This window comes from Gymnodraco acuticeps, unplaced genomic scaffold (assembly GCF_902827175.1).
Source record: "Gymnodraco acuticeps unplaced genomic scaffold, fGymAcu1.1, whole genome shotgun sequence".
Lineage (NCBI taxonomy): Eukaryota > Metazoa > Chordata > Actinopteri > Perciformes > Bathydraconidae > Gymnodraco > Gymnodraco acuticeps.
In genome coordinates this window covers 41,164-67,684 of record NW_022992189.1, presented here as the reverse complement: position 1 = coordinate 67,684, position 26,521 = coordinate 41,164, and the positions used below count along the sequence as shown (strand labels likewise).

The window sequence follows — 26,521 nt, the reverse complement described above, 5'->3', positions numbered from 1 at the left end:
GACTGAACTGATAAAATAATATCCAATCCAAATAACAATCCCAAAACCACCTGACATGTGAAGAGAAATCACAATTTAACAAATTCCCATTCTTCAATAGAGATAATGGCTCTGTAGATTACATACATTTGTTCTGTTCAGCAACATATTCATAATTAAAGCTCAATCATGGAGTTTCATTTATTAGGAGGAAATGTTTGCATGTTAACAGGTGAGAAAATAAACACTTAAAAAAAGAACCCAATCCAAAACAAGTTGAATTTCAATAGGATATTGTAGATGTGTTTTTAAAAAGCTCTTTCCACCACTACAACAAAAACCACAAACAACGTTAACTTGTTCCATCTCAATAGCTGCTGCCTTAAGAGCTCTGCAAGGAGGCGCGAATGGGTTCATCATTATTGATCTATTATATTGAATTGTGAATCATAATCTTTTTTGCCTGAAATACAACTTAAACACTAAAGAAGTACTTTGTCACAAATACATGTCACTGTCTGTTTGAAGTCATTTTGATATCATAATGGTCATTGAAAAACTACGTTCAGTCTTGTATTAGTAGCTTTTGTCTTTGTTTAGACCTGGAAGTCCTTGAAGACTGTGTGTCTGTGCAGCATGCTGAGCAGCTCGGTCTGAAAGTGACGCTTTGGAGCCATCGCTCTGACTGCCCTCCACTCTTTCATGAAGAAGTCAAAGGCTCGGCTTGTGCTCGGCAGCTTTGTGACCTCCTTCCTGTCGTGCCTGCCTTTAAACAAATAGCCCTGACAGATGAGTAATTGGGGGTTGTTTGAGTTGGAACTTAAGGAGACCAAAACTCGACAAAAGCCCCTCAGAGTCCTGCTACCGGGGGCAGGACGCTCCTCAAAGGTTGTGTCAGTTTCCTCAGAAAGAGAGGACATTTAGCTAAAAACTCAAATTTAAAGAAGATCCAAATGACTTCAGTTGTTCAATCTCTGCTTGGTTATAAGAGGAGTCCATTATATGTTCTATAGTTGACGGTTCCAGACACTTTCATATCCAGGGGTGTACAGTAACTTAAAGTACTTTAACTCCAGTATTGCACTTAAGTACAGCGTTGAGCTACGTTACTTTAGTTAGGTGTTCTTTTTTTAGCTCATGGTACTTTCTCCTGGTACTTTAGCTATTATTTACTTTACAAATTATTTATATTTTCGTCACAAAGAAGAAACAAAAGTACTGGTGTAACCAAAACTATAAGCTGATTGGTCAATTGACTGACAATTAATGGTAATAGTTTATGATAATCGTTTAGTCATTTAAAGTCATTTAATATTAAAGTTTTATGAGTTGTTGCTCTTCCTTTGAATAAGTGTATTAATTTTCAATAAAAAATATTCTGCATTAAGTACTTGTAATACTTATGCAGACTGTAATACTGTAATATCTCCTATGGTAAGTAACATTTCGACATTCAGGACTTTTAATTATAACGGAGGATTACTTTAACTTTTCCTTAAGATTTGTATTAAGTTGGTAGTACTGCTTTTACTGAATTAAAGCATCTGAATACATCTTCTGAGACTCATTAATAAAGTGTTAGTAAGCAGGGGAGTGTGTACAGTAGGTTGTTGATCTCCTCGTGTGTGTGTGTGTGTGTGTGTGTGTGTGTGTGTGTGTGTGTGTGTGTGTGTGTGTGTGTGTGTGTGTGTGTGTGTGTGTGTGTGTGTGTGTGTGTGTGTGTGTGTGTGTGTGTGTGTGTGTGTGTGTGTGTGTGTGTGTGTCTTCAGGAGGGTCCCTCACATCATCCCGGGGCGGTACGGCTACGGGTCGGCTCCTCATGTTTCTCCTCTGCAGACGCACGCGGGTCGGAGCTCAGAGACGACTCGCCCTCACAGACAGAGACGCTCCCCTGCAGCTGAAGCCCGTCACCACCAGCACCAGCACCAACCCCCCACAGCAGACCACAACCAGGACCCCTCAAGCAGCCTCCATCACCCCAGCAGACCCTTCATGCCACCCAGGAATAACCAGGTCTGGGCCCCCCTCTACCAGCCGGGCTCTGGCCCCCAGACTCAGGACCAGCAGGGGCCCGGATCCAGCCTCCAGACCTCTGGAGACCCCCCGGAGAGACCCTACAGCCCCCTGCCCGGCTCCTCCTGCAGCGGGGAGCAGGCGCACCACAGGGTCTGCAACAGCAACGTATGAACATTTAGCATTTCTTGTATATAAACTCTTCTTGCACTATTTCAGAAGACATTTCTCCACTCTGTTGTGTTTAACAGTTTCAAGGTTATGTGCCTTGCTCAAGGGCACCTCGGCAGTGGCCTAGGAGGTGAACAGGCAACTCTCCAGCCACCAGCTCACTCCATTATTATTATTATTATTATTTTGTTTTGGTCCAATCGGCTTCGGTTCCAAGACCAAGTCCCTAGAGACTGAGCCACTGCCGCCTCAAATGTGCATTTACTTGCACTATTTGATCTGTTGTATTGTGTGTTGCTCTGTTGGAGGAGCCTGGGACACTAGCTATGCACAGATGACAATAAAAGCCTTGAATCTTGAATTCATGATTCAACGGTTTTATTGTCATACGCACAAAAGCAGCCGTGTAGTTGTTGGCAATGGAAATGAAAAAAGAATGGCCCACGCCCTGCCAACAGTGCAACATTAACACTTTATATGACTTCCAAATGAATGCAAGTTTTTAGAATAAGAAATTCTAAAAGTATCAAATCATATTTATTTGAAAAACACAGGAAAGTGTGTGATTGTGTGCTTATGTACGTATTCTTAGCATGTTGGCCATCGGCTTTTAAAATAAGCACAATGAGCAAAAGATAGAAATATTAGAAATAGACGTTTTTTCCACAGTGCAATTTAAGTGTACACTTGTTGCTTGTGGGGCCACAGCTAGAGAGTTTACAGTTAAGACCCACTGCAGGTGTTGCTATGCAGCGCTTTGCAAGGCATTGTGGGGTTTCGGGTAATTCTGGACTGACTAGCAATGCAAAAAAGAGATCTTAAATTCAGTTTTTTGCAGAAATCCAAAAATAAGTTTGGAGACGTGTGTGGACTGAGGGGTGGTTTTCATCTTCCAGTAGATTCTATTAATATTTCTCTGATAGATAGATCTCCCTTTTGTCCAAAATACAAACCCATGTTAGGATTAAAAGGCATTTAATACTTACATATTTTCAACTGGGTCTCTTTATATGGGTGAACCAATCGTCTTGAGCAAACCTTATCAGGGGTACAGCAGCTGTAAAGTGTGTGCTGGCTCTGCTATCTGATCTGACTTTAGGGAATCCATCCTGTGCATTGAAGTCAATTCAAACAGTCTGGTTCTGTAAATTGTCTCCGCTCTGCGATGACAGAGATGTTCAGGCAAAGTAAAGCAGACCCACGGCTTGTTTAGACAAAGGAGATATAGCGGGATGTCCGAGTGGCAAGTCTTTATACATATTGTAATCTAAAGACCTTTGGCAGTGTAACAATGAGAGATGTGAGCCTGCTGCAGCAACAGAAGGATTTACGTGTTAGTCTTTGTGGAAAGTAAGTGTGTGTGTGTGTGTGTAATGTTTCTGGTCCTTCCTCAGGCCTGCCCTCCATCCAGCAAACACATCCGGGCTGTTCAGTGTTCTTCATACAACAACAAACCTTTCATGGGCAGACTGTACGAGTGGGAACCTTTCAACGAGGGTGAGTCATTGTACGGCACATGAACATGAAACATTTAGAGATACTTTGGCTTGGACTTGGAAACATGCGAATGCTTAGCAGCTAATATTGACTGGGTTAACATCCTTAGTTTAGCATGAAGCATGCTAACATTTGCTAAGCAGCACTAAAGGCAAGGCAAGTTTATTTATATAGCACTTTTCAACACAAGGCAATTCAAAGTGCTTTACAAAAAATGAAAGAGATTAAGAAAATGGCATTTAAAAACAGTCATTAAAAAGAAAAGCTAATAAAATAAACATTAAAAGAAAAAATACATGGATAAAAGTTACAAAGTACACAAAGTACAGAGTAAAAATACTCAAAATACTAATATTTGGTCATCATCCTTTTCTGTATTGTGGTTTCCATTTCTAATGATGTATTATATTGTCTGTCAGGAGGGGAGCATTGTATTCCTATTGGGGAAAATAAAGACCATCCTTTTATCAAATCATGAACCTACTTAAAGTCCTTGACAAATTGTAATGTAGTCCAGATGATGGTCAACAATTTATCCTGAGGGGGACAAAGACACAGACTCTCAAACCAAACATATAATGAATGCCTTTTCCTCCTCTCTTGCCCTGATAAAAAAAACATAGCTCTTTCCGTTGCCAATCTCTCCTTCATACAAATAATGACCTTCTGTATCACCTGGTGCCTAACGCTGCCGTCGAAAACAGCTACTTAAATGAACTACAATGATGACGCAGAGTAAACATCAAACTACTGTATTCATACCAGCAATAAAAGAGATGTTTATCTTTAACACTATCAAACAATGAATAGCTCCAACATTGTGAGTTATTTTGTGGACTAACAGATCAATAATAAATTGAGTTGAAATAAGACGGTGAACACATTCAGTCACACAAATGGACCAACCCGCAGAGCACCTCACTCACCAGGATCCCTTGGCTAACTAACAGGGAGTCCCATTGACTTGCATAGAGCTCCCTGAACGCTGGTAATAGACGAGTTGGGATGGCGGAGAAATGCTCTCCGCAGACCCATTCTCACAGCGTTATAATATAAACCTTTTTCTTACTCGATATCAAGCCACACTTATTGTTTTTACTTCGGCTGTGAGTGTTTCTGTGTGCTCGGGATGAGTTTAGCTTGTTCTCGCTGTATCGCCGACACGGAAACCACACCAGTAAGCCAGCTCACTGAGCAGCGAGCCACGCAACGTCCCGACCAATCAGAGCACACTGGGCTCACAGGGGGGGGGCGGAGCTCCAACAAGCCGTGTAGGACAGAGAGTGAATACACATGCTATACAGAGATGCTGTATGAGAAACCAATGTGAGTTTGGAACAGTGAACAATATAAATCTATTCTAGTAGACCTCAACAATGGAATTATGATCAATAGAAATGGCCATGACACAGGACCTTTAATTAAATGTACCCACATCTTTCCTGCTGAGATTTCTGAGATAGTCAGGATCCTAAAAGCCTAAAATGACTTGGGGCTAAACCATGCACCTTAATGTCCCACACTTTTCACAATTCATCACATTTACACTCAGTTACATCATCGTCTGTCCGACCTGTATGAACTAAGGTGTGTTGTGCAGCGCTGCAGTGTGTGTGTGTGTGTGTGTGTGTACGCTCAGTTAGAAACGTTCACTAACACACACTCTCTGACCTCACTCACCTGAAGTATCCAGGCAACAGTCAAAACACCTCCTGCAATGTAATTTCTGTGAGAACACTAATGTAAACACCAGGCTGCAGATTAATATCCCGTTAAACACGAGAGTATCCCGAGACCTTTGTGCTGCAGGCCTCCACTGACGGCTAATGCAGATGTAAGGGTTAAATAAACTCAGGTAAAGGTTTGAGGATTAGTCGGGATTATTTTACACCCATCTTGAACAATGCTTAAATGTTCTCTTTGTACATCTGTTGAAGAAATACTTTGCTTTTCAGGGGGCTTATAGTATATCTAATTGATAAAGCACCTGAACGAAATGTAAAGAACAGGCACCAGGATCCTTTGTAGTCGCTAACTCCTGCTTTATGTCAGTACATTAAAAAGGGAATCTCTAGTTGAAACATGAGAGCTGGTTTTAAAGTTATTTATTGGCCTTTAAGAGATTTTAACGTCTGTTTCATCTAACTTTTGCGCTAACTTATAAAGCCCAATTGGAATATCATTCACACACTGAGTCATTGAACTCATCACTCTTTCTAAATCATTCTGAATGTATAAAACTCAATTATCTGCTACTTCAGGGCACTTACTGTATACACATGTTTGGTATGTTGCCATTCACTGCAGTATTAAAGCTGCAGTCAAGGCACAAAGCAACCATACATATTGTGTTATGTTATTGCTTTGAAATGTAAAGTCCCAGGGTCAGATAGTAGTACTGTGTTTTGGTTGTAAAAGTAACAAAGTGGTCATGGTTTCCATAACCCGTACATGATGTGTTTCCCCCCCCCCCCTATATCTTCAGGGTAATTAAGGCTTTAAAGGCCTGTACTTTCATATTCTCATGCTACAACATGTGTTAATATATATTTACTATTCTCTTCTCTACACATCTACAACCGTATGATTGCATTTTATGTTAAAGGTCATATTATACTGTTTTTCATCAATATATCACAGGTCTCAGATATATCCAGAACATGTCTCTGATTGGCTGAAACACCAAACAGATCATTGCACCCATAACCCCCTCTGTTTCAGCCCTGTTTCCAAAGTGCTGATTCTCTGTCTGTTACTTTAGATGAAAATAAGGAGCCCCTCCCCACGCCCCTCTGAGAGAGATTTGGTGGTGGGGGGGGGTTACCTTGGTTGCTGATTGGCTAATGGTTACACAAGCCAAAACATCGTTATGACATCACAAAGTGGCCAAAATCTGATCAGCTCATTTTCAGACAGGTTTTTATAGAAATGGATCAAAAAGAGAGAGAATCTTTGTTCCTGAAACTTTCAGAGTCTCTTTCCACAGAGGGGACACATGTTGATGTAGAAGAGACATGAAGAAGAGGGGACACATGTTGATGTAGAAGAGACATGAAGAAGAGGGGACACATGTTGATGTAGAAGAGACGTGAAGAAGAGGGGACACATGTTGATGTAGAAGAGACATGGAGAAGAGGGGACACATGTTGATGTAGAAGAGACATGAAGAAGAGGGGACTCATGTTGATGTAGAAGAGACATGAAGAAGAGGGGACACATGTTGATGTAGAAGAGACATGAGGAAGAGGGGACACATGTTGATGTAGAAGAGACGTGAAGAAGAGGGGACACATGTTGATGTAGAAGACACGTGAAGAAGAGGGGACACATGTTGATGTAGAAGAGACACGAAGAAGAGGGGACACATGTTGATGTAGAAGAGACGTGAAGAAGAGGGGACACATGTTGATGTAGAAGAGACGTGAAGAAGAGGGGACACATGTTGATGTAGAAGAGACGTGAAGAAGAGGGGACACATGTTGATGTAGAAGAGACGTGAAGAAGAGGGGACACATGTTGATGTAGAAGAGACATGAAGAAGAGGGGACACATGTTGATGTAGAAGACACGTGAAGAAGAGGGGACACATGTTGATGTAGAAGAGACGTGAAGAAGAGGGGACACATGTTGATGTAGAAGAGACATGAAGAAGAGAGGACACATGTTGATGTAGAAGAGACATGAAGAAGAGGACACACATGTTGATGTAGAAGAGACATGAGGAAGAGGGGACACATGTTGATGTAGAAGAGACATGAAGAAGTGGGGACACATGTTGATGTAGAAGAGACATGAAGAAGAGGGGACACATGTTGATGTAGAAGAGACGTGAAGAAGAGAGGACACATGTTGATGTAGAAGAGACATGAAGAAGAGGGGACACATGTTGATGTAGAAGAGACATGAAGAAGAGGGGACACATGTTGATGTAGAAGAGACATGAAGAAGAGGGGACACATGTTGATGTAGAAGAGACATGAAGAAGAGGGGACACATGTTGATGTAGAAGAGACATGAAGAAGAGGGGACACATGTTGATGTAGAAGAGACATGGAGAAGAGAGGACACATGTTGATGTAGAAGAGACATGAAGAAGAGGACACACATGTTGATGTAGAAGAGACATGGAGAAGAGGGGACACATGTTGATGTAGAAGAGACATGAAGAAGAGGGGACTCATGTTGATGTAGAAGAGACATGAAGAAGAGGGGACACATGTTGATGTAGAAGAGACATGAGGAAGAGGGGACACATGTTGATGTAGAAGAGACGTGAAGAAGAGGGGACACATGTTGATGTAGAAGACACGTGAAGAAGAGGGGACACATGTTGATGTAGAAGAGACGTGAAGAAGAGGGGACACATGTTGATGTAGAAGAGACATGAAGAAGAGAGGACACATGTTGATGTAGAAGAGACATGAAGAAGAGGACACACATGTTGATGTAGAAGAGACATGAGGAAGAGGGGACACATGTTGATGTAGAAGAGACATGAAGAAGAGGGGACACATGTTGATGTAGAAGAGACATGAAGAAGAGGGGACACATGTTGATGTAGAAGAGACGTGAAGAAGAGAGGACACATGTTGATGTAGAAGAGACATGAAGAAGAGGGGACACATGTTGATGTAGAAGAGACATGAAGAAGAGGGGACACATGTTGATGTAGAAGAGACATGAAGAAGAGGGGACACATGTTGATGTAGAAGAGACATGGAGAAGAGGGGACACATGTTGATGTAGAAGAGACATGAAGAAGAGAGGACACATGTTGATGTAGAAGAGACATGAAGAAGAGGGGACACATGTTGATGTAGAAGAGACATGAGGAAGAGGGGACACATGTTGATGTAGAAGAGACATGAGGAAGAGGGGACACATGTTGATGTAGAAGAGACATGAAGAAGTGGGGACACATGTTGATGTAGAAGAGACATGAAGAAGAGGGGACACATGTTGATGTAGAAGAGACGTGAAGAAGAGAGGACACATGTTGATGTAGAAGAGACATGAAGAAGAGGGGACACATGTTGATGTAGAAGAGACATGAAGAAGAGGGGACACATGTTGATGTAGAAGAGACATGAAGAAGAGGGGACACATGTTGATGTAGAAGAGACATGGAGAAGAGGGGACACATGTTGATGTAGAAGAGACATGAAGAAGAGAGGACACATGTTGATGTAGAAGAGACATGAAGAAGAGGGGACACATGATGTAGAAGAGATATGAAGAAGAGGAGACACATGTTGATGTAGAAGAGACATGAAGAAGAGGGGACACATGTTGATGTAGAAGAGACATGAAGAAGAGGGGACACATGTTGATGTAGAAGAGACATGGAGAAGAGGGGACACATGTTGATGTAGAAGAGACGTGAAGAAGAGGGGACACATGTTGATGTAGAAGAGACGTGAAGAAGAGGGGACACATGATGATGAAAAAGTGGATTTTGCATAATAGGTGACCTTTAATATTGAAAGTTGTATTTATCAATATCAATACATGATCAAAAGTATTCCATTCACTCACTAAATGTAAAGATGTACTGTATATTTAACTGCCCATTCTACGTTTTTCATTGTCTTTTATTCATTTTTCCCAAATAAAATGGTAATCCAAATTCTCCTTATCCCCCTCTCAGTCCCAGAGGATCAGCACTGTGAACTGAACTGCCGAGCCGTCGGGTTCAGGTTCTACGTTCGACAGTCAGAGCGAGTGACGGACGGGACGCCGTGCGGACAGAACGAAACTTCTCTCTGCGTAGCGGGAAAATGTTCGGTAGGTGTGCTTTTTTTTGGCATTTTAACCCAATCACAAGCCAGCGTCGACTCTTCTGTTATCCCATGGCTTTCCCCATTTCTTTCAGATCAAGCGTGTGTATGAAGATGTATAGATAATACATCAGTCAACTTAATTGTCAATCTTTCAGTTTTTCAGACAGAGAGATCAAAATGCCATTTCCCACAATCCTGAATACAATAACAAAAATATATAAAAATATGTATATACCTACCTATATACACACAATCAACAGACACATTTGTACATATGCACACATTAAGACATCAATAAAAGCACAACAATCAATATATACAAAATAACAGTCACTTCAATATCTTTGAGTCACGTGTTTTGCCAAATGTGCTATCATGAACTTCCTCAAGATTATGTGTGTTATCGGTCGAGACTTTGCTTGGACGTATACAAGGATCCTTTATCATAACACAGGGTTATACACTAAAATAGAGTTGTAGCTTAGTCCATTATGCCACTAAGGTAAACTATGACATTACTCCTATAGGCATTCCTTAAAACGTTGCAATATATTGCTAAATATTGTATTGCACTGCTTTTGAATAGGATTACACTAAGAAGCATAAGGAATGAATTACAATGTAATATATGTTAATACATTTCGAACTGAAGGTCTAAATACGTTTCTACATTTGTCCTTGTAGACTCTAAGGAAAGTGGAAAGGGTACGGTTTTCTATTTCAAAGCGGCAATGACAATAATATCTCCTGGAAACACTAGTTAGACATAAGTGTTATGGCTCTTCTTACTCTCTATGTACTGAATAGGAACTATACAATCTCTGTAAGCAGTTGTTCTGATGTAGTAATGTGTGTGACCAGCTGAGGGCAGCATGGCGTCAGAGTGTGTGTGTTGTGAAGGAGTGAAGCAGAGGTCATGAGGAGGTTTCTACCCGCCTACACAAAGAGATCCTGGGTTTTACATTATGGACATATTTGTACTTCTGACCTCTTATTCAACACACTCTCACACAGTGAAAACACACCTGTGAGAACCGAGTCGGAGGGACTTGAGTTGCTGTGTGTGTGTGCTCTGCATTCAGTGTCACTTTAACTCTCTTTTGATCAGGGTTTAACGAAGAGACATATTTTAGAGAAAGAGCTAGTTTCCCATGCGCTGTAATCCAGCCCCAATCTTTGCAAAATGTAGATTTAATCAAGATAGAAAGCCCTCTGATCTCTGGTTCTGGCCTTGATCGCATTTCCTCTGTTATCACGCACGACATGCTGATCCTACGCGTGGGAATAGCTGAATTTATTATTAATAACGGAAGCTAAATTCTGATTTATGGGTCTAAATTGAGCTGTTACTGGAAAAGCATTGGACTGCAAGTGTTACTCATACTTCCTGCCGCAGATTACAGACTCATTATCTGAGGATTCAAACTCATCAGCAGTTTTTAAAAGAGATTTGTTTTTTCATCACTTTCCCTCCTGGGATGTTCTCAGCTATTTTAGCTACCAACCCAGAGATAATGGAGAAACAATTGTATGATTTTGTTTCGATAAGCACTTAACATACCAATAAAACCAAACATTATAGATTTTTTACTTTTGTAGATGGCGCTATGAGGCTCCTACAAAAGTTTAGTTTTATTTGAGAAAAGGGATACTATACAGAAAGTAATAACAATATATCTTAACACATCTAGACTCTAATAGAGTTCATGGATTATGCAGAAACAATTTACAAGCTAAAAAACACCTAACACTACCTTAAAAATTAAAAATGGTTAAAATAATTAGTAAGTGTTCCCAACACGTTCATTTCCTTGGTGTAACCAACTAAAAAAGGTTAGATCTTGCAAACACAGACACACCATAAGGGAAAACAATGGTACAAATTATACGCATTCATTCCATGCGTGTATATAGACGAGGGGTGTCAAACTCAAATACATAGTGGGCCAAAATAAAAAATGTTTACATATAATTGTAAAGCAATACATGATTGTCACTATAAGCCTTGTCTCTACATTACAATAAAATATAAAAAATAATTGATTAATTAATTTGAATACAAATTCAAGTTAGTATTATAGGCATAAAAAGACAGAAATGTATAATTCTTTCTTTAATAGAAATGTTTCTTCTGCCCATAAAGTGTCCAAACCAGGCTTTTCTGGATAAGCGCATTTTAAAAACATAGTCATTGTCCATGCCGGTTTCAGTTGGATTATTTGTCACAGTTGCTCCGATCAGATCGGTCTCCTCCATTTTGTAGATTATTTACGACTTTTGAATCCACATAAACACATCGGCAAAATCCGGCTTACTTTGAGCATGTGTTGTAAACAGTTTCATCCCTTTGTGAATTGTTTCCACTTGCGCCGTCCTTTCATTTCTTCATACAGCGGGAATCCAAATGAATTAATCCTGAGTCCAATAACCATCAAAGTCACTCCAATAGTGCTCCTTAGTTACGCTTTCATCCTCCTTTAACAACATACTTCACATTCATCCAGTTTGTGACAGTAGTTGTTGCATTTTGAGACTTTTAAACTTTAATTACCGCTGTTGCACCCCCCCTTGTGTGTGGGGGGGCGCAACTTCCAACAGGAGTCATTTGGGGGGGCTCTTGGGAAAAAAGGTTGGGAACCCCTGATCTAGACTCTTCTAGCACTATTTCTATTTAATTTGTATTTACTTGCACATCTTGCAACATTCTCTTGCACTATTTTATTTCTATTCTGTTATTTCTTGCACTATTTGTATTGGTTGTATCTGTTTGATGTCCTGTATATTCACGTTGCATTGTTGAAGGAGGCTTCAGTTTGTCATTGCCATATCTACACTGTAGCTACTGTGCAATATGACAATTAGACTTTGAATCTTGATGAACATAAGGCTCAAAGGAAAATATGCTTTTGTAACTAAGTACAATTACTCAAATACTGTACTTGATTAAGGCAAGCTGATTTATATAGCACCTTTCAACTAATGAAGGGATCTGAATACTTCTTCCACCATATTTTGAATGATTTTGCAGTGCAGTTGCAGAGCTTATTTCTCTGCCTTGCTGTTGGTTTTTAACATTATACTCCCATAATAAAGCAGCTCACTGTTTTCTTTGCTGGAGGTAATTTAAATGTTGGCTTTCATATTGGTCCCATTGCGGCTTCAGTTTGTGGCAAGAAACCGTTTTTTAAATACTTAATCATGAAAATTCTAATGTAATTCAAAACATTTGGGCTGCACACTTTCTCTGGCTTAATGATGTTGTTATTTTAACTTTACACACACACCAAACCACAGAGGTTGTGTGTGTGTTGTGGCGACCTGTTGCTGCTGATTACAGAGGAAACGCTGTCACACAGTTTGTGTCGCTGCATGAATAACAACTCTGTCCATTCGACCCTTGTTGTCCATCTCAGATTTCACAGTGACACTCTCAAATGAACCTGTTAGAAAGACTGTCTAATGAGGGAAGTCCAGCGTCTAAATGTGGATGCTTTCCTGTCATTTCTCATGTTGTACACTGTGAACACTTTAGGAATCGCAATGAAGTGACAATAGCTGCAGTTGGATAGCTAGCTAGCTTGTAGCAATAGCTATATAATATTATTGCAGATTGCTCGATTAACCCAATTTATTAAGTAGTGACGAAAAAACACGTATACAACTTTTATTTTTGTAGTGCTGTGTTGACAAATGCAACTTCCATTAGCCAAGATGGCGGTTTCTGAGTCAGATTAGTGTACAGGGTTGAACGTAATGAGAGGAGCATTAAGGTACTCATAGTGCATTTTGCCCTACTTTGCATTAGGACACACTCAAAACAGCTCATATTAGCACAGAAGTACACCAATTTAGACACAACAAGGTATTTTATGGTTAGTGCCCTTTAATTTTAGCCTGTACAACTGCTACAGATATGCTCTGATGGAGATCTGCTGAGGTTTCATCAGAGGTGGAAAAAGTACTAAGATAATGTACTTAAAGGTGGGGTAGGTAATTCATTTCAGAAACACTTGTTGTTATATTCCATGGAATGCTCTTAACATCCCGATAGCAATGAATATATTAAATGCTTTGACAATAAATACATTAAAACATGTCATCTGTGGAAGCCGTGGCGCTGTAAAAAGCACGACCAATCATCTGAGCCGGCCCGGATAAAATAACTGGACGGCCTACCTGCCTGTCAGCCTTCCATCTGTGCACGAACTTATCTCGTGCCCTCATTGGTCATGTGCGCGTTCGTGTGTGTTGGAGGAGGGGCTCTGTAAGGAAGTGGCAGATTCTTTCCGGTTGTGTATTTTCAAATTCGAGATTACTCGAGCTGGTTTCTCCATTCTTTCCTACCCCACCTTTAAGTACAAGTATTATACCACAGTCTGAAAATACTCTGTTATGATTAAAAGTCCCTCATTTGTTTTTTAACTAAAGTTACATAATCAAAAATACCAAAAGGAGCATTACAGAGAATGGACGTGAAGTCTAAACTGTGTATTATATGTCTAGATTATAATTGGTGAATTTAATTATAATCTTGCAGCTGGTAAAAGTGAAGCTCACTCTTTATACTGCCAGGTAACCTAATCCATAATAGCATATCATAATTCACAAGTTGATACGTTTTGTAGTTATAATATGAACCTGCTAAGTTACTAACGTTGTAAAATAAGTGTAAAGGAGTATCTAATATATTCATTTTCATTGTAGGGACAAAAACACTTGCACTTCAACAGAGCGCTGCTTTCCCTAAATTCCTGTTCAAATCTTTAAATCAAAATGAGAGGTGCAATAACAGAGCATCTTTAGGATCACTAAACGCTGAACACTTCCTATGAGTCACACGTGTAAAGGAACCTGTTGAAAGCGTCGTCTCGGAGGCGCTGAAACCCCTGAATGGCCACTCGTTTCAGATGAACAGTGAAAGAAAGGTCCCTTTATGGGGGGATTCCATTCAGTGGGGAATTCTCTCTCTTTATGAGGAAGGGGTATTTGAGAAGGGTGTGTGTGTTTTTAAAGGCCGACCACTGACCACACACTTCTCTGCTGGCGGTGGTGGGCCCAGCTGAGGGGAGACATCTTTGTAGCTTGCCTTGCACCACTCAAGACCTAATAGTTTGTTCCTAATACTCTACATACGTTGAAGGAGATGATGAAAGAACATGGAAAGCTGTATTTTGGTTAATACAGGTGGATAATACATGTATTAACCCTCCTGTTGTCTTCGGGTCAAATCTGACCGATTTACTACTTTCATCAATCATAACTTATTTGTTTTACATTCGATTGCATTCAGGCTTCATGATATCCTTCACAGTAGACATTTGAACATATACAATTGCTGATCTCCACTTTCATTGCATTTTGGATGATTTAGTCAACTTTGTCCCATGGATCAGATGAAACACACACACACGCACGCACGCACGCACACACACACACACACACACACACACACACACACACACACACACACACACACACACACACACACACACACACACACACACACACACACACACACACACACATACTCTAGATGTGTTCCCCCCTGTGCCCAATCCCCCCATGTGAATCACACCTGGCACACACAAACACACACACAACACACACACACACACACACACACACACACACACACACACACACACACACACACAAGCACACAAGCACACAAGCACACAAACACACACACAGAACAATTTGACACATTTCCCGCTCTTATGTGCCCATCCCCCACATGGATCACACCTGGCACACGCAACACGTTCAGTGTCTGTTCTTAGTATATTTACTGCAATTGTTCATGTATGCCAGTAGTCTGATACAATATGTACAGTTTGAAAGGGTGTTAAATTAAATGTGGTGATGATTAATGGTTTTTGTGTTAATGTAATAGCAGTTAAAACAGGACCGGTCAAATTTGACCGCGAACACCAAAGTAAGGGGGGGAAACGAAGACAATAGAAGGGTTGAATAAAGCATTAGCCCAGATGTTTTAATTCAGGTTTGATTAGTATTAAATGGATGGTTTGGATCTTTAGAAGTGGGCTTATAATAGGGACGTGTCCATAGTCAGTGTCTTACCTACAGTAGATATCAGCAAGAAAACAAAGCAATGTAACGAGGGTCCTTTGCAGCAGCATTTTAAACTCCTAGTTACGCTACGGTTAGAATATCTTCAGCACTTTATCTTAGCGTCACACAGCCATTTCCTACAGACAACAGAAGCTGTAATATCCATCCATGCTGTATTTGAAGCAACCAGACTCCATTGACAACAAAATGTAATTTTACCTTGAAGTACACAGGAGTATGCTGATCTACCACTGCGTTGATTGTTATCTCATACCTGTACAGTAAGTGCCATTTTGTCACATGGATGAGCAGAAACATACCCTTCAAATCACAATTGTCACCATATAACACTCCAGGTCTAGGAGGCGGTAGTCCAGCATTAACCGTGTTCTTCAAAATGTAATTACCCTTTTTGTCTATGGAGTCTGGTGGCTTTAAAAAGGGAATAGACAGCGTTATTTGTTCCCCGACAGAAAGGGCTGCCTGAAAGCACGGTAAAGTACGAAACATTGTCAAAATATAGCAGACACTTAAACTGATATTGCTTTTTTAGGTAGGCTTTCTTTTAGATGTCTAGAATAACTTAGCGGTACATTGCTTAGCTTCCTTTTCCATTATGGATAAGAACCTCATAAAACCCCACTCCAAAACCTCCAAACTCTCCCTTTAACGCTAACTAATAAGCAACGCAACATTAAACTGACAGATTGTGTCTTTCATTTTGACGTATTGTTCTTAATAAAGATGGAGGATAGACGTGCTGCAGTGCCGAGGTCACAGTCACAGTCTTCCTCCTCCACTGGCATGTTTCCCAGCTACCGGAGAAACAACTCATCAAACAAACATCCTAGACCTCTCCTCACGTCTCCCCTCTGACAGCGCCATCTGGTTTATGCATTCCCGCTGTGCTGAACGGACAGACTTGTTAAAAGGGGGATGAGTGCTCTGATATACAGCCTGCCTGGTGAAGACTGGTGGAGATACCTCAATCTCAGTCACGAATGCCCCAGCACACGGTGTTCCCCACCATTACCCGCTGCAGATGGTTAAATGCATTCATGTCAGCAGTCTCCACTTATTGGACATATGCAGTAACAGGTTGTTGTTTACTGAGGAAAATATGCTGTCTACAATCTGTAAATTCAGTCAAGGGATTTTAACTGCCTTAATTGCTAAATGTATAACTTAGTTTTTGGACAAACATTTCTTGGTTTTGGAACCAGAAGTGACACGAGAGGGTAAAGCTAAGTACAATCTAACACTGAATTATAAGGCAAAAAAGTGTCCGAATCCACTTTTGTAATGAATTTAAAAGAAATTCTGAAAGTGTAAAAGTCCAGACAGAAACATAGACAACCACAGCAACATGTCAATCTCAAGGTAGCCCCGCTTCAAAGCTCACCCTGCTTTATCGTGTATTTTACTCTAAATAGGACTATAACCTACAAAATGAACACCATGCTGTATTGATGCACAACAAGCGATTGAGAGAATAATATATTGATTAGGAAAATGTTTACTGATGTAATAAATCAAGTGATAAGTCAAGACATGTTCTCATGGACTTCTATACAATCTGACTACTATTTGCTATCAGTTGAAATAATGCAGTTTTAAGCCACTACTACTTTGGCTTCACTTTTCAGACCCGGTTGTTACTTGCTTGGGTTAAAACCAAGCGGCAAACTGTGGGGTAGAGCCGGGAAGCCAATACGGAAGTGCCACACACTGCAGTTCATATATTGGCCGATAGGCGATGGCTGCAGAAAGGAGCAATTTCCATAGACCCCCATGTTAAAATGCCCGATTTTACAGCAGAAAAAAACATGTTTCTACCCCTGGCTCCATACATTTTTATTATCGATATAGTTAGATTCCACCTTCATGATTATGGATCTGTGAGTGAATTGTTTTCTAACGCGACCCTTTATATTTATATTAGGTCTTAAAGTTTGTGCATAAATTAGGGCGTGGTCACTTTGATTGACAGATACGTGCCTCACTGTCAGCTAACAGCAACTTGTCCAATCTGCTAGGCTACAACCATAGAGGCTACAACGTTAGTTAGTTGTAGTTACTGTACTTGATCCTTTAGCTGTGTTCGTGGTGATCGTGCCTGTTAAGGAATATTGTTACAAATACCAGATAATTAAAATGTCGTGCTGTGCGCTTGAATGTACTAACAGATCTTCCAAGAAGTCTACTTTCAGCTTTTTTCGGTGAGTAAAATGATAATATTATACATGTTAACCCCGTTAGCAGGTGTTTGTGTGCTTGTTAGCTTAGCCTGTTATGTAGCTTATTAGCCAGCTAAGGACGTAACCCTTTATACATATATACAGTTTAGTTTATGATTCAGCCTTGGGTAAGACTTTTATACTATATGGCTATGACGCCCATAATGCTAAACGGGAGCAAATGTTAAAAGGGGTGGGCCGCCGGAGTCCACGCCGCCGAAGCTAACGGGGCTGCAGGGTGCTAGCTCGCTAGCGCGTCCCGGCGGCCGTAGCTAGCACCCTGGGGCTCCGTTAGCTTCGGCCAGCGGCGGAGTCCGGCGTTATAACTGGAGATCAAGGAATGCATCGTAACGCGGACTTGGTTCGCCTGCAGCCCGCTGTAATATTAGCTAAATAAATGATGTTGAGCAAGGCTTATTAAGCTGAACACCGCCACAATTATTCTGCTATGTATCGGTACTTATTTTATTTTATTAACGTGTGAATGACAAGCATTAAGAATAATACCAACTAGCTAATTATCTTGCAGATTGTCTCGTTTGATTATGAATGTAACGTTTATATAGTGGAACTACACTGTTTTATCAAAACCAAAGTGCCACGCAGTGACTTGGTATGCATGTATTTCAGCAGGAAATGTGCAACCTAGATGACATTTACCAACACAGACTATATAGAAATATTTGTAAAAGTTGTTCATGCGTTACTAAGTGAATATGGCATTAACCCTCCTGTTGTCTTCGGGTCAAATCTGACCGATTTACTACTTTCATCAATCATGTTTTACATTCGATTGATACTGAGAGCATGTTAGCTTAGCTTCTTAGCCTGAGCTAGGACTCGAACGTCACGCTCGTTGGCAGCAGGTCCCGCCCTGTCCCGCCTCTTTGCCCTTATTTGGAGAAGGCGGGAGAAGGGCGGGAGTTAGACTCTGACGACACCGTCGAGCCGTTAGTGGCCGACTCCGCCTACTAAGGGCTTCACGGCAACTCTGCAGAATCCTATGGGTGACGTCACGGACCCTACGTCCATTTATATATACAGTCTATGGTTTAAACCAACAAATCTGCATGCTAGCATTTTCGTTGAGATCACTTAAAGGTGGGGTAGGTAATTCACTTCAGAAACACTTGTTGTTATATTCCATGGAATGCTCTTAACATCCCGATAGCAATGAATATATTAAATGCTTTGACAATAAATACGTAACAATATTTCATCTGTGGAAGCCGTAGCACTGTAAAAAGCACGACCAATCATCTGAGCCGGCCCGGGTCAAATAATTGGACGGCCTACCTGCCTGTCAGCCTTCCATCTGTGCACAAACTTATCTTGTGCCCTCATTGGTCATGTGCGCGTTCGTGTGTGTTGGAGGAGGGGCTCTGTGAGGAAGTCTGAAGGAAGGGGCTGATTTTTTCCGGTTGTGTACTTTCAAATCCTAGCGCACTCGAGCTGGTTTCTCCATTCTTACCTACCTTTAAGCATGCTGACATTTCTCTCAATCAACTGCTTTCCTGAAGTACAAATGTAGACTATTGACCTTTTTCTTTAATGAAACTATAGTTGTTTGTCCTCAAATGTAACACAAATAACTCTCTGAAACACTTGCAAATCATTTTATGATGGATTTGTCTGTAATGTTAAGAAACCGGAACAGAATAATATCAGACATATTGATTTTGTTATGCTTAATTAATCCCTCAAATAGAGATGCTTTTTCTTTTAGCTTCCCTCCACGGAGAGTTAAATGTCATGTTCATCAGCCTTGTTCAGATGCAGTTTGTTAAAACCCTGTCACTGTCAAGAAGGCTTGATATGAGATTTGCAGATGGAGGACAGTTTAGACAAATGGCTTTTTGAGAAATTCAGATTTGAAATTGATGACATATTGATGTCTTAACTTCCTGGATCTTGATGGGCCCTGCTGTCGCTCCCACTGCCCCATGTCGGCCCTCATTTGCTCTGTGAGCCTTGTGAAACTTGTGAGGCACGAGCGCTCTGGTTTCGGGGGTCAGACACTTGTTCTGCATCGCCACACTTCAACGGGGCTCTGCTACAGCTCATAAAGTCTATTTTAAGAAGACAGGGGAGTGTTCAACCTTGTGAGTGGGGCCTCGTTCAAGCTGTGAAAAAGTCTTTTAATTTAATCTCAGTCCTGCCTTCATTCAGTCTTTATCTGCTAATATACTCAACATGTGAACATGTATTAGGGACAGAGATGACTTTCAGGGTCTCTTGGTACATTAGCTGGGTTATATTTTCACAGAGTATAAGGAGGAAGAGTAAAAGACAAACGGTGTTCAGCTCTGTGTTGAACATCCATTTGCTGGTCATATTCTGGCAATTCAGCACAACAACAGCTGGGCCACTGCCTTCAAATATTGGTGTCAGCAGAAAGTATTTACACACATCAGATCCACACACTCTTCTATTCTTGTTTTTGTTCCAGAAAAACAGTGTTGTGTTTGTCTGTGTGTTTGTTTGCAAGTCTGTCAGCAGGATTTTGGAAAAACTACTCGCCTGATTTTCATGAAACTTGGAAGAAGATTAAAACATGGGCCAAAAAACACCCAATCATTTTTGGAAGGATCAGCATGATGGCGTGGATACACATAGATTCACTTTCTATACCCATAGCCACGTTCACACCGCAGTACTTTTCCCACTTTAGTTCCGATATAGTTCCGAAATGTCGCGTTCACACCAAAAAGAGCCGGAACAAAAATTAGTTAATCAGAACCTTTTTTACCCCCTTTTCCGTCCCTGCTAGAGAGCCGGTACTTTCGTGGGAGAAAAGGGTTCCTATGTCTGATTGGCTGGGCGGATTGCAAACCACGCCCCGTAAAACTCCCAAAAAGTTTTGTGAAGCCGCCATTTTATTATCCTTGCATTAGCATTATTAGCATTAGCATTAGCCTAGCGCAGAAACGCAGAGACTAACTTATGGCAACACAAAAGAAAACATGGGAGCGGTGGAGATGAGGAGGTGTCGGTGTTCTGGCGATTTACTCGGAAGGCTTCAGTAGAAGCTGCTGGGAGTCCCAGAAGCTTCTACTGAAGCCAGTCCCCAACTCCGGGGACTTCCGGCCGGGGACTTCGGTTGGCAGTATACGCCGTGAGCAGCAGAAGAAGACGTGACGTCAGTGGCTTCATTTGCCTAATCCTAGTTCATGAGAACTAAAGAGTTCTCATGAACCTTTGTGGGAAAAGTACTGCGGTGTGAATGCGCCTAATGTGAGATAGAGAGTTTGTGCTGCATTCATGTAGTGTCAAAATAATTGAACAACTGGGAATTTCATTTAAAGCCCCCCATTAAGTATTTGCAACAACCTTGGAAGTTGGCGAGACTTTTAGTGAACATCTTCATGTCTCACCTCATCAGCTTTCTTTAGATGTCATGCAGACACTCGACACAATAAAACACATCTTCCTTTTTAGCAGCTATGTTGTTTCCACATTACGACCTAAAGGAAGTAACTTGCTAATGTGTCGGACTAATTTGAAAACGACTTTTTCACAGAAACAGCTATCAACTTGAAATAAAACAAATTATAATTTCTGTTTTACACACAAACGTTTGAAGAAAAACGTACCAACGACAAGAAAATGGGACAATCTGAGATGTACGTGAATGCAACATTGGCCTTAGGGAAAATCCTAGTTGTTATTAACTTTTTGTTCTGCTTTTCTGTCATGCCTTTCAATTCTCACACTGTGGCACTCGTTATCCTTGTCCTGATCTTTAAACGTCTCGCACACAGCGTGGTGACATGTGTTTTTACCAAGGATGTGTTCAATATGTGTGGAAACCAACAGACGGACAGACGATAGCCAGATGGATAGGTGTCTGCTGAGATGGATGGACGACATGATTTGGGGACAGTTGTTGACTCATAGTGAGCTACTGACACACAACAGCTCTGCAGTGAATGTGTTTCAAGGGCAGAGAGCAGCGTCCAGCCTCTGAGAGTGATTTATGAGGGCATACTATACGGATACAGGGTGGTATTTTTAGCACTCAGCGGTCACACAGGTCTTCCTCAGACGGCTGTTGACAGTGATTGGCTGCTATCTGGGTGGCTCTCAATTGAAGGGACACTTTAGCTCATTGTATGCCTCATCGGTTTGTTAGGAATGTGTGGAGCACTCAATGTGTGGTCAACGCTCACCGGGGGATTCGAGAGTAAGATAAGAAACATAGGTGTCTTTCTGATGTGTTTTTTAGAATAAATGATGTGAGACTATTTCACTATTTCACTATTTTTCCTTTTGTATTTACTTATTACCAGTGGCGAACCGTGTCTATCACAACTGGACCTTCTCTAGACACACACACCCCGCTGCCGCCCCCCCCCCCCCCCCGGCGTTATAATGTCCGTCTTTTCACTGAATTGTCGTCTTGAAAAGGGCACTCACAACAATTCCGCAACATCTTCACCTGTTGCACTTGTCATTTCAACGTTAAAAACAATAAAACGGCATGACTTGTTTCGTCGCACTCATCTAGATCCTCTGTCTCGAGCCAGTTAACTAGCGGGCCTTCTAGAATACCCTGGAACCGAGGGGAACTCTGAAAGAATACGCCCATTGGCTACAAATCAATATGTGATTGGTTGATCCAACTGTCAGTCTAAACGTACGCTCTCATTCAGTGCAACGGCCAGGGCATTCGATCAAGGATGTAGAATACCTTGGTTGAAGGATATTCTACCCAGAGGCCCAGAACAAGATCTGATTGGTTGCTTTCTCTTCTAACACAAACCCACTGAAATGCGTAGTGCATGGTCCGACAAGGACAAACAAATCAACGTAACACTGTAATATCACAGATCAACAACACGGATACCATTCTCATTCATTCATTTTATATTCATTTTATTTATATAATTAAATAGATTTTTTTGTTTGTTCCAGGGTATTCTCTGAATACCTTGAAGGCCCTGACGGTTCGCCACTGATTATTACTTGCATTATTTTTTTGTGTTTATCTGTTTTATTGTGTTGCACTGTTGGAGGAGCCTGTGACCTAAGATTTTCATCGTCATAACTACACTGTAGCTATGCACGTATGACCAATAAAAGCCTTGAACCTTGAGACTATATCCGTGCACAGCCTTTATTAATCACAAAAGGCCTATTTCTAACTTTGTTTATTCGTGTGTTTGTGTGCTTGTAAATCTGTTACTTAAAGAGTGTGTCTGCTCAAGGTCAAACCCCATCGTAAATAAGATTCTTATCTGATGGCGTCTAACAGCTTTATTGACAAAATACCTAGAGCAGGTGTTTAAACACACAGAAACAAACGAGCGAACGCTGAACTTATCTGGTCTGGTTGTTAGTTGTCTGTCACCAATTTGCGCTTCACAAAAGCTTCCTGTTGAGGTCAAGGGAACAGGAGTTGGAGCCAATGAAGGCTGTCAATTTCTTACCAGGAGATTGTCCCTGATTTCTTAAACCATTATCCTTTTACGGGGGAAACATATTTCTAGAGTCAAGACAATTTCAAAGACAACACCGTATATTGAAATTGTGTGCTTGGATCGTACGAATTCCACTTTTAACAATCAGCTTTAAAGAGTGCAAGTGTCATAGGTCTGTCTGTATCTTTGGCCTCCAATTTAATGTGTTCTCAAAACAGTTGCCCCCAAATGCCTTTTCCCAAAGGGATTGTGCATGTGTTTTCATCAACAGAAAGTCATCCATTTTTTAAGGGAAACTAGCGACCACCACCTATTCAACCTACTGTAGCAAAGTAGCATAACTTTTTCACTTTTTAAAAATGGTTCGAAGTCACTGTTGGGCATTTGGCTTTAACAGCCAACCTAAATGAACCATGGGATAACGTAAAGAACACAAAATAACCGTACAGTTAGAAAAGGCTATAGGCCAGTGGTTCTCAAACTTTATCTGTCAGGCCCCCCCATTGGAGAAAAAAAAAAGTCGGGCCCCCCCAACACAAGTTAGGCTCAGTGGCGGCGCCAGAGATTTCTTTTGGGGGTGCTGTGGGGTAGCTTGACGTTTCATAGAGGGTGCTCAAACATTTAGGGTTTCCCATTAATGTACCGGTCGCTACAGAGGAACTTTCTACTGCAACACTCCTCACGCACACACACAGTGTACCCGCGACTGTTACAATGAAGGCTCGATAATCAGCTCACGGCATATAGGTGTAAGCAGGGGTAAAGTGCTATTTTTATAGGTGGTGTGTGGACCTCACATAGGGGGGGTCCGGGGGCAAGCTCCCCCGGGAAGATTTATTTTTAAATATTGAAGTTAAAAGCATCAATCTGGTGCACTTTGAGAGCAACATGAAGAGATCTATGGATACATCTCTCAACATCCAGATGAAACAGAACTGGAAACAGATTTACTTTTTCTTTATGGATATTTTACAAATCACCCTTTTAAACTGTATTCTTGTTTTACTGTCATATAGTATTTCATACCTGTTTTTCATGTATTCTCTTATTTTTTTATAACTATAATGATCATATAAACGTGTGCCTCGGAAATAATTGTTTACATTAATGGTGACCAAAACATTTGAGACCCACTGAGATAACACTGAGAGTCCTTTAGCTCACTGAGTCTCTCAGTCTGACAGGAGAGGACTCTCCTCCACTTTAGTTTTAAAAATCATTGATTGTAAGGTTTTTATAATATTTCAAGCGAAGTTTTCTCTCAAATCAATGTAAATGTGGTCCTGATACTGGCACAATGAATTGATGCCTCTGCCTGTTTCTTCACACTGGAGTTGCCTTGTGTCGTCGATCATGTTGCTCACAATCACTCCCTGTAAATGTGAGTGAGACTTCATACAAGGACGTCAAAACGTTAGCTGTGAAAAGCAATTTATTCTTTAAAGCTACTGCACACACTTATGTGGATTTATTCTATAGCTCCTGCGAAATGGACAGGTGATACATCGCAGACTTCTAGTTCTCTACGGTCAATATCTAATATCTCTTCTGCAGACAAATGGAAACAAAAGCTTCCTTCAGCCACACCTTGCCCCTCCCCGCACAAATCCATCTCAACCTGCTTTATTCATCAACCCTTCTCCCCCTCACTGTGCTGCTGTCTTTCTCAGTCAAATACATCGCTCCAAGGAAACAATCATGGGACCTACATGCCTGGCTTTGCTGACTAATATGTATCCCAGATGCACACAAATCATGGGAATTCTCTCGTACTTTTAGCCTTTTCTTAATTTATACTCTTGAGATTGGAATAGGACTAAAAAGCGAAATAGATTGTGTTACAGAAGCTGCCAACATGTGAAAGAGTTCACGCTGGTGTGACAAACACTGGGGGGCCCTGCACCCTCCTTTCTCATCCATCAGCATAAGCGTGTTTGAAGCATGATGTAAACTAGATTGATGACAGCGACATTGCAGCTGCAAGGTAACGGGTTTCCCACTGAGGCCACACCTGCTAAAATGTTTGCAGTCATGGTTCTGCTAATGAGCTTTGGATGTAAACGTCCTCCGAACTGCAAACGTAGAAGGAGAGGGAATGTGACTCCAGTTTACAGTAATGTGGAGCCCACCTGCTGCAGAGCATGACTCTGACGTGTGTGGGTTCAACACCGCAGGAATCAGGCGCCTGGAGACAAGGTTTCTCTAGTGCTGACCCATATGTTGAAGGAAACAAAGACCCCGGGGTGACCGGAGAGTCCATCTGACCTCTGGGCATCCATAATGAGATCTGTGGAGATCAGGAGAGGATGTTTGGTGGGTCATTAACAACGAGGGGCTGCTGAAATCAGCCGCTCCTCTTCTTCACGTTTGTGTTGTTTTGACAGCTTACTGTGTGTGCTGGGTTCGAGGACCTGGGGTTTAACTATGAGGCAGACAAGGCAGCCATTCATCATTTCAGTGTACTACCTTTAATTTGGTTTATACATTGCGGCAATTGTAATTTTTTTGTAGTATCACTGTTCATGTTTTATTGTTTTATGGTTCAGTGATACAGTATAACTCTTTCCGTTTGTTTATACCATGTTTTTAATGATGTTCCTCATTTGTTATTGTCATTTTCTATCATACTCTGTAAAACACTCACACACACACACACACACACACACACACACACACACACACACACACACACACACACACACACACACACACACACACACTGATCTACCTTCAGAAGTTCCTCCATCCTGGCACTGGACACTCAAATGTTCTTTCAGTGACTTGGATAAGTCTGACATGCCTTTTATTTAAATTGTTTTGCTTTTAGAACCAATCAAAAGGCTTACCTGTTCCTCTCTGCCTTTACATGGTGTCATGGTTCGTAAATGTTTTCTTCAGGTCCAAATATGTTGTTTCCCAATTTATACTGCATGAGTATTTTGTGTAAATTGTTCACTGTAACGATTTACTAATACTTTTTTAATTGGAAGCTGTATTTTGCATTGTGATATGTTATTGATTTGTTTCGTGTGTGTGTGTCTCAGTGGCAGGTGTGTGTGTGTGTGTGTGTGTGTGTGTGTGTGTGTGTGTGTGTGTGTGTGTGTGTGTGTGTGTGTGTGTGACTCAGTGGCAGGTGTGTGTGTGTGTCTCAGTGGCAGGTGTGTGTGTGTGTGTGTGTGTGTGTGTGTGTGTGGTGTGTGTGTGTGTGTGTCTCAGTGGCAGGTGTGTGTGTGTGTGACTCAGTGGCAGGTGTGTGTGTGTGTGACTCAGTGGCAGGTGTGTGTGTGTGTGACTCAGTGGTGTGTGTGTGTGTGTGTGAGTGTGACTCAGTGGCAGGTGTGTGTGACTCAGT

The 26,521-nt window shown here is 41.3% G+C and overlaps 1 protein-coding gene across 1 annotated transcript in view; it reads left to right on the top strand.

Annotated features, from left to right (window-relative positions):
- The window catches only part of LOC117539151 (thrombospondin type-1 domain-containing protein 4-like), a gene marked incomplete at its 3' end in the record, with an annotated part of 73,997 nt that overhangs the window by 6,882 nt on the left and 40,594 nt on the right, over nt 1–26,521 (top strand). The window contains 3 exon segments of the mRNA XM_034205170.1: nt 1,749–2,160; nt 3,558–3,660; nt 9,308–9,444. Coding sequence (XP_034061061.1) covers nt 1,749–2,160; nt 3,558–3,660; nt 9,308–9,444 — 652 coding nt within the window.